At 37.8% G+C, this 10,000-nt stretch overlaps 1 protein-coding gene across 1 annotated transcript in view; it reads left to right on the top strand.

Moving 5' to 3' along the window:
• LOC144957025 (uncharacterized) overlaps nt 1–10,000 on the top strand; it is a 204,155-nt gene that overhangs the window by 119,003 nt on the left and 75,152 nt on the right. The window contains exon 3 of the mRNA XM_078887955.1: nt 1–2,595. This exon is cut by the window's left edge and continues 1,730 nt beyond it. Within this exon, the coding sequence (XP_078744081.1) occupies nt 1–2,595 (2,595 nt within the window). The remainder of the gene's footprint in view (nt 2,596–10,000) is intronic.

The raw sequence follows: 10,000 nt of genomic DNA, 5'->3' as shown, positions 1-10,000 counted from the left end.
TCGATTCAAAACAAAAAATCAGAAAATGACATAAAGAGAAATTCTTCCAGCTCTGATTTATCTACCCCATCAACGAACATGACACGGCAAAATTCTGAAAAACGAATTTCTGTCTCGCCAGAAAGTGACAGCAAATTCTTTATGACTTGTTCGCGTGAAAATAAATCGACTGAAAATATCGGTTCAAAATGTGATCTGGAAGCGATAGCGGTAAACAAAAACGTAGAGGGAAAAAATAAAAAGGGGAGTGAACTCGGCAAGGAAGATTTATTACCTCACTTAAGTGGTCAAATAGATAGTGCAAGGGAAGTAACTGGTAAAATAAACAATACTACTACAGATGAAAGTAGGAAATACGAGTCTGAGACATCGTCGGTTACCGGACTTGGTAACAAAAGATCGCCTAAAAAGAAGAGGAAGAGTGAGGCATCGATTAAAATACATGAAGGAACGAATAAAGGGGATGCGAGCCGTAAATCGGATTTGCCAGCCAGCTGGAGTAAAGATTCTGGGATTTGTAGTCCTGTAACGGAAAGTAGAAGAGAGATGGCGGAGATGAGATTGAGCGGTGGAGTGGACTACGATATAGAAGAAGAGGAACTTGTATTTGAGGATTGCAACCGGGGTCCGGTGCTAGATGACGACATATCAACAGCGCCATCGAGGTTGGTCAAAAACAGAGAATATTATGATAATCCAAGGGAGACAACTCAATCGGGATTGTCGTCATCAGACAAGGGAGATAACGGTGGTAATGCGAATCATTTGAATTCACCTCTGTTCTCTTCGGATTACCGCCCTTTCCGTTCCGTCTCGTCGTCGTCCTCGTCCGTCCAAGAATCAAGAGAGGCGTCAGAAGCAGCAGCAACAGAGAGGGAAAATTCCAAATTACAAACTGTGAATAGATACCCTGTTAATATTGATGAAAGCAGGGACAATGATGACAACGCATCGATAGACAACCACCGCCCCATAAAAGCAAACATTCCCGAATCCGACACCGACACGATGACAAAAATAAACTCGTCATCATTAACATCATCATCATCATCAACGTCTTATCATCGTTCATCGTCGCTGTCACCGGTATCATCATCAACGCTTTCAATCTCATCACCATCGAAATCATTGGCGGCAACACCTGCAGTAATCACAACAGCAAGTGACTCTTTATCTACCACCGTCACAACGATAACTCCTACTGTTAATAACTCAACATTGGTCAACGCGCAGTCATTGTCAAAAGTAGTCACAAACCAACCACGGTCGTTATCTTCTTCATCGTTGCAATCATCACAGTCATCTTCATTATCTCCATCTCCATCGTCGTCAACGTCCTTGCCTAATATTCCCAAACAAACGAACAGTTCGACAAACGGGCGTAATGTTAAAAATAAAGGCAACAAAAGCAACCAAAGTGCTCGAGAAAATGACACCAGATTGTCTGCAACCGTATCAGGAAAATCTCCACCACCACCACCACTCTCAACCTCAACACCACCACCTCCCCCCTCCTCATTCTCCTCTTCTTCTGCTCCTTCTTCTTCCCCCTCCTTATCCACCTCCCATCCCCCAGCCCAACCCCATTCCAGAGACGGAGTCGAGTGTTCATCAACGAGACACCCCTTAGCACCGAATTTGGGCGAAATTTCTGTGCCATCGGATACGATAAATAGACGCGCTCTCACCTCAAATATCACCAACACCAGCACCCTTACAAATTCGGGTATTCACCCCAACACTACCACCACCAACAACACGATAAGTGGTGGTAGTAGTTGTAGTCGTAGCAGTAGAAGTAGTAACAGCAACTCGCGTAGTGGTGGTGTTATTAGCAGTCGTGATCGAGATTCGGATGAGGATGTAGTAGATAATAATGATGATGACGATAATGATGATGTAGAAGCATCTGTATCTAGTAGACTTGGCGATAATCAATCTAAGTTACCAACCACTATCGTTGACTCAAACTGGTCGCTCGGACAACCGAATTTATCCGACAAGATCATTGTCAAACATTACGAGTCGGAGGAGAAGAATGAACAGCTACAAGACGAATTAAATAAGTCAGTGTCGGAAAAAGAAGTTGGTATAAAAAGTGAGATCGTCTTTCATAAGGAAGGAAAAGAAGTTTCGTTATCAAATAGACAGTTAAATGAGAGAGTAGATGATTTGAATGATGGAATTGATGATGATGATAATGTTGATAATAAAACCGATAATAAACGGATCGTTTTGGAAAAGAACGATCGAAACTGGGATACTAAACTAGTGAACAATAATGTTATAGTTTCAAATGACAATATAGGTGATAGTGATTCTTGTGTTATCACAAAGACAAAAGACTGCATAAGTGGTGATAGATTTGATAAGAGTGGAAGTGATGAAAATGACGATCATGATGATGATGACGATGACGACGACGATGATAATGCGCAAAGTCAACGAGGGTGTTATCGGCATGACATCGGAGGAGAGGATTCAGAAGAAGGCATCAAGAATGGGCTGTGTCTACGGGAGGTGGTAGTGGATATAGAGACAAAGGAGGACGCCGGATCGCAAGGAGATTCGAACCATCGAGGGGCACAAGAACAGGTAAGAAAACAGTTTGTATGATTTTTTGTTAGTTTTTTTTTTTTTTTTGGTTGATTGTATTTGTTAGTTTTATTTTGTATTTGTTTAGTTTTTTTGTTTGTTTGTTTTTTTCTATTTTGTTTGGTTGTTTTTGCTTTTGTTCTTTTGTTGTTGGTTTTTGTTTTGTTTTGTTTTTTTTGTTTTTTTTCTTGTTTTTTTTGGGGGGTTTCTTTTGTTTTTTGTTTTGGTTTTTTGTTTTTTTTTTTGTTTTTTGGGGGGTGGGTGTTTTTGTAAAAGACTTGAGCTTTTTGTGTAGCGTCGTATCCTTTTAATTGTAGTGAATAGAGAGATATAGGAAAAAGCAGTATCCCAGGAAGATTCCAATCACCAAGGAACACAAGAACAGGTTTTTAAAAAAACAGTTTGTATGTGTTTTTGTTTTGTTTTGTTTTATAAATTTGCTTTTTGTTTGTTTGTTTGTTGTTGGTTTTTTTTTGTTGTTTGTTTGTTTTTTTTTTTTGTTTTTTTTTTTGTTTTTGTGTTTTTCTTTAACTTGATGTTTAATGTAGATAGCGCAGAATCCATTTAATTGATATGGATATAGATATAGAGACAAGGGAGGACCACCAAGGGGTACAAGAACAGGTAATTCAGGGTTTGTATTTTCTACTTGAGCTTTTATGTCGTGCAGTATCTATTTAGTTGTACTGAGTATAGATTGTATGTTCTTTGCTATCCGGAAGTATAACCGATCAACACACAAAACTGTGTGTATCCATGAACGTCTATTGTCAGGTTGATATAGTTGAGTGAGAGTTACTCACAAACGCGTCAACTTCGAACTATCTATATATAGATAGAATGCGCTTGGCCAAGGAGTTCACAACATTGCCATCCGGAAGTATAACGGACCAACACACAAACTCTGTGTAACCATGAACTTTTATAGTCTGGTTAATACAGTTTAGTGAGAACAACTCACAAACGCGGATGGCAAAAACAATAACAAAAGGCCTGAGTGACGTCATCTGCATACTATCTATACACACAGGAAGTCACAAAATCCCGGGAAGAGTCGAATCATAAAGGAGCACAAGAACAGATAAACTTAACCTCAACTTTTATGTGGCGCAGTCTCCATTTAAACTTAACTTGAGTATTTTTGTTTTCTGTTTTGCTTTTTTTGTTTGTTTGTTTGTTTTTGGTTTTTTTGTTTTTTTTAATTTTTTTGTTTTGTTTTTTTTTTATTGTAGTGGATATAGACACAAAGGAAAAACGCAGTCTCTCAGAAATAGTCAAAATATCAAGGGGCACAAGAAAAGTAAAGAAACCCAGTTTTTTTTTTTTTCTTTAAAAACTTGCGCATTTATGAAAAGCATTATTCATTTAATTGGTGTGGATATAGATAGAATGAAGTTGACGTCACTCAAGTCTTTGTTATTGTATTTTGCGTAATTCTCACTGAACCGTATTAATCAGACTATAAACGTTTAAGATTACACAAAGGTGTGTGTGTTGGTCCGTTATACTTCCGGATGGCAATATTTTGAGCTTCTTAACCAAGCGCATACTACCTATAGAGACAATGGAAGACGCAGTATCTCATGAAGAGTCGAAGCATCAAGGGGCACAAGAACAGGTAACCCAAGGGGTTTCTTTTACTTTATATTGTATGCAGAGCAGTATCCATTTTAACAGGATTCAATAGTCTGATGTCACGTCCGTCCAGCAACAAGCAGCTTGGTTCTAAACAAATAAAATCGGTACTCTTTATGCTTCATGTTGGCTGAAACATTGTCACATGTCATGTGATCAGAATGTAAAAAAAAGTCAAAACATGATTAGAATTATAATGTTTAGAACCAGTAACTAATTTACTATGCGTCATTAGGAGGGAAGTGACGTCACGACTGTTGAATCCTATTGTAGTGGTTGGACAACTCAGTATCGCAGGAAGAGTCGAATTGTCAAGGCGTACAAGAACAGGTAAGAAACCCATCTCCTATCTTTTGCTTTTGTTTTTAATTTGTTTTGTTTGCTTTTGTCGTTGTTTTTATTTTTGCTTTGTTGTTGTCTATATGTACGCACATACACACACACACACACACACACACACACACAAACACAAACACACACATATATATATTTATATATATATATATATATATATATATATATATATATATATATATTGTTGGTTTTTTAAACTCGAGCTTTTATGTAGGGCAGAATCCATTTAATTGTTGTGGATATATAGAAACAAAGGAGGACCACCAAGGGGTACAAGAACAGGTAACCCAGGGTTTGTTGGGGATTTCTTTTTTTTTTTTTTTTTTTTTTTTTTTTTTGGTGTTTTTTTTTTGGGGGGGGGGCATTTTTGTACTTATGCTTTTATGTAGCGCAGTGTCCGTTTAATTGTCTGCGTATAGATAGTTCGAAGTTGACGTCACTCAGGTCTTTGTTATTGTTTTATGCCATCCGCGTTTATGAGTAATGCTCACTGAACTGTATTAACCAGTTTATAAACGATCATGCTTACACACAGTTTTGTCTGTTGGCCAGTTATACTTCCGGATGGCAATGTTGTGAGCTTCTTAGCCAATCGCATACTATCTATAGACACAATGGACAAGTCAGTACCGGAGGAAGAATCGAATCACCAAGGAACTAGAACGGGTAAAAAATCCGTAATTTTTTTTTTAAGCCTTGAAGTGGAATATCTTTTTAATGTGCTCAAAGCTGTGTACAAGGGGTCCCAAGCCAACGCAATACTTAACATGTAGGATATGACGCCTGCAAGCTCAAGTTTTGTTAATTTTTGTTTTGTTCCTCATTCCCTGTGCACCCTTTCTTAGAATCTGACACTCGCTTTATGACCTTATAAAACTTGAGCTCTTATAATAATATATCTTTATTGTCCCCAAAAAAGTGGCAATTTGTCATTTGGTTACACATTTATAACAATACAATATTGACATAGACACACTGACACAAGATGCACACCTAGTAACATAGTAGTTATAGTAGAAAAAAAAAAGAAAAAGAAAAAACCGGCATTATATAATGCGAAATTCTCTTAATGCTCAAAGCCGTTTACAAGGGGACCCTGACCAACAGCAACATGTAACATAAAGAACGAGACATGACGCCTGTTAGGCGATATAAAAAAAATAATTTTCCAACAGAGACAACACTCTTAACAGCCAGGTAATACTCATTTTACACCCGAGTACGGTGAGAGAATATGAGTAAAGAGCCGTTTCCAATCAAAGACTCAACTATGCGCCGAACGACACTCTAACCCAGGACCTTCCGATCCTTTAGCGGGTGTCAGACCACTAGACCACGTAGCCGCACGACCTCTGTGTTATGGGTTCCATTATCGCTGTGGGCGGTCCAAAATTTAGTTATAGAAAAGACCATCTATTCTCATTTTCTCACCCTGAATATGTGTAAATTGATTACCTAGCTAGCAACAGCTTTATCTCTTTAGGGGGAAAAAAACGAAGTAGCACCTTTTAACTCATTCAACCCTAACACCGACTATATCCGTTGTTTACCCGTGTTACTCTTACCGTAACCATCGTAAACTTATAGCCTGACACTGACCAAAAAATGACGTCAAAATGCCAGTCCTTGGCCACAAAAGAAAACAAATCGTGAGTTGTATTCAATAGTTCAACCAATGGGACCACTTTTTTCCATGAGCTCTATTAACGACAACTCACAATGCGGTGCAACAACCAAATGATGACGTCAAAATGCCAGTTTTTTTAGGTTTAAGTGTCGGGCTATAACGTTACGATGGCTAAGCTCTTACTCCATGCATATTTAATACATTTTTCTGAGACAAATCATAGGAATAGTATCAAAGCTAATGTTCTTCACTTTTACATGTTAATTGGATTCAATAGTCTGATGTCACGTCCGCCCAGCAACGAGCAGCTTGGTTCTAAACAAAAAAAAATCGGTACTTTTATTTTAATTCTTCATTCTGGATAGAACTTTTTCACATGTCATGTGATCAGAATGTATAAAAGTCAAAGCATGATCAGATTTATAATGTTTTTCTCCTCTGGATATAATTTTATGCTCGTCGGAGACGTATTTCATAAGGACGTAAGCCAGTGTTTCGATAGTTTAGAACCAGTTACTAAGTTACTATGCGTCAATACGAGGAAAGTGACGTTGAATCCTATTGTAGGTGAATAAAATTATCTATCCACATACTCATTTTTAATACACTTTTTTCTCCAATTTTGAAAAGTAACAAAAAATCTCTAGGATTGAGTGAGTTAAGCGTCAAGTCTTGTGTCCGACATGTTAAGTGTTGCCGTGGGTGATCTGTGAAAGTTCATTGGGTTTATCATAATGACAAAAATTAGGGAGCAGGCACTGGTACAAGGTTAAGACTCCGACAAGCTGCCTATGGGGTTCATTCTTTGTTTGTTTGTTTGTTTGTCTGGTTGGTTGGTTGCTTGTTTGTTTGGGAGTTGTTCAAAAATTGTTTGTTTGTTTGTTTTTTGTTTGTTTGTTTTTGTTTTTGTTTTTTTGTTTGTTTGTTTTTTTTGTTTTTTTTGGGGGGGGGGGGGGGGAGGGGAGGGGGTTCTGTCCTTCTGTCTAGTTTTCAGTCTGCCTATCTATCTATCTATCTATCTATCTATCTATCTATCTATCTATCTATCTATCCATCCCTCCATCCATCCATCCATCCATCCATCTATCTATCTATCTATCTATCTTCTATCTATCTATCTATCCATCCATCCATCCATCCATCCATCAATCCATCCATCCATCCATCCATCTATCTATCTATCTATCTATCCATCCATCCATCCATCCATCCATCCATCCATCCATTCATCCCTCCATCCATCCATCCATCTATCTATCTATCTATCTATCTATCTATCTATCTATCTATCTATCTATCTATTTATCGATGGCTTTATCTATCTATCTATCTATTTATCGATCGCTCTATCCATCCATATTTACATATGCAAAGGGATCGAGATCAATCCCGAGAGCGGTCGAGATTTTGTTTTATGACCCCCCAGTCTGCCCAGCAATGAATGGGTAGCTGGGTCTCTCAGACCTGGCAGAAAGTACTTTCCGATAGACTAGCGTCCTATTTAAAGGACAGCAAGCAATTGTTAATGTCCATTCCACGCTATGGAAACCGGGATAAAACTCCAGCTCCATGGGCCGAATGGCTCTGAAAGACCACTTTTTTTCTTTTTTTTTTTTTACAATCGATAAGACAAGATGAAACATTACGAAATGAACAAGGACTTTTTTTTTGTATTTTGTTGTTTTTTTTTTGTTGTTGTTGTTTTGCAATGATGATAATATTAATATTGTCTATGTCATTTCGCCACAATTCATTCATCTCCGGGTATTTCACAATTCCCGCTGTCCCCAGGTGGGTGGTTTTCTTTTTGCTCTTCCACAGTGGAACTGATTACTTTTCAAGGATATTAGATAAATATAATATATAAAGTCATGCAATGATTCAAAACCGCATCTTTTGTGCTTCGCTTTTGGTTTGGAAATTCAATCAAGCTCCTGTCCTTTGTGTTCACTAACTATAATTTAATCTATCGTGATTCATGGTATCTATTGATGTTATGTGTTTAGTTAATATAGATTGTATGAGCTTGGCTAAGAAACTCACACCATTACCATCCGGAATATAACGGACGAACGCACAAAACTATGTGTAATCTTGGTCGTTTATAGATGGAACGAAGATTACGTCACTCCGGTATTTGTTAATATTTTTTGCCATCCGCGTTTGTGAGTAATGCTCATTTAACTGTATTATCCAGACTATAGATAGATAGATTTGTAATATCGCCTGACAGGCGTCATGTCTCGTCCGACATGTTATGTGTTGCTGTTGGCCAGGGACCCCTTGTAAAGCGCTTTGAGCACGTTTAGTGGATATTGCGTTATATAAAAGCTCAAGTTAAAAGAAGATGACGTCACTCAAGCCTTTGTTATTGTATTTTGACATCCGTTTGTGAGTGATTCTCACTGGCCTGTATAAACTAGACTATAAAAGTTCATGGTTACACATAGTTTTGTGTGTTGGTCCGTTATACTTCCGGATGGCAATGTTGTGATCTACTTGGCCAAGCGCATTCTATCTATAAACGATCATGGTTACACACAGTTTTGTGTGTTGGTTCGTTATACTTCCGGATGGCATTGTACTGAACTTCTTAACCAAGCGCATACTATCTATACATAATAATATTGTTCAACAATATCAACTCTTATTACAAAATGTCAAGTTTTTATAGTGAGAAAAGTGACGGTTGCATCGTAACAAATGTGACGATTTTCCAATAGGTGGTAAGAAGAGGGTTAAGCGTCATGTCTTGTGTCCGACATGTTGAATGTTGCCGTGGGTGCTCTGTGAAAGTTCATGGGGTTTATCATAAGACACAAATTAGGGAGCAGGCACTGGTCCAAAAATAAGACTCCGAGAAGTTGTCTTTGGGGTTCGTTCGTTTGTTTGTTTGTTTGTTTGTTTGTTTGCTTGCTTCTTTGGAAGTTGGTTGTTTTTTTTGTTGTTGTTTTTTGTTTTGTTTTTTTTTTTTGTTTTGTTTTTTTTTTTTTTTTTGCGGGAGAGGGGGTTCTGTCCTTCTGTCTATTTTTCAATATATCTATCTATCTATCCATCGATCTATCCATCCATCTCTCTCTCTCTCTCTCTCTCTCTCTCTATATATATATATATATATATATATAGACACTCCTTACGCAAAGGGACCGAGATCAATCCCGAGTACGGTCGAGATTTTGTTTTATGACCCCCCCCCCCCAGTCTGCCTAGCAATGAATGGGTAGCTGGGTCTCTCAGACTTGGCAGAAAGTACTTTCCGATAGACTAGCGTCCTATTTAAAGGACAGCAAGCAATTGTTAATGTCCATTCCACGCTATGGAAACCGGGATAAAACTCCAGCTCCATGGGCCGAATGGCTCTGAAAGACCACTTTTTTTCTTTTTTTTTTTTACAATCGATAAGACAAGATGAAACATTACGAAATGAACAAGGACTTTTTTTTTGTATTTTGTTGTTTTTTTTTTTTTTTTGTTGTTGTTGTTTTGCAATGATGATAATATTAATATTGTCTATGTCATTTCGCCACAATTCATTCATCTCCGGGTATTTCACAATTCCCGCTGTCCCAGGTGGGTGGTTTTCTTTTTGCTCTTCCACAGTGGAACTGATTACTTTTCAAGTATATTAGATAGATATTATACTATATGAAGTCATGCAATGATTCAAAACCGCATCTTTTGTGCTTCGCTTTTGGTTTGAAAATTCAATCAAGCTCCTGTCCTTTGTGTTCACTAACTTTAATTTATCGTGATTCATGGTACCTATTGATGTTAGTTAATATAGATAGT

This window comes from Berghia stephanieae, chromosome 11, assembly GCF_034508935.2.
Source record: "Berghia stephanieae isolate SIO BIC M18660-M18661 chromosome 11, UCSD_Bste_1.3, whole genome shotgun sequence".
In the NCBI taxonomy this organism is placed as follows: Eukaryota; Metazoa; Mollusca; class Gastropoda; order Nudibranchia; family Aeolidiidae; genus Berghia; species Berghia stephanieae.
The sequence above is the reverse complement of the archived record's forward strand: the minus strand, read 5'-3'. Positions and strand labels throughout refer to the sequence as shown.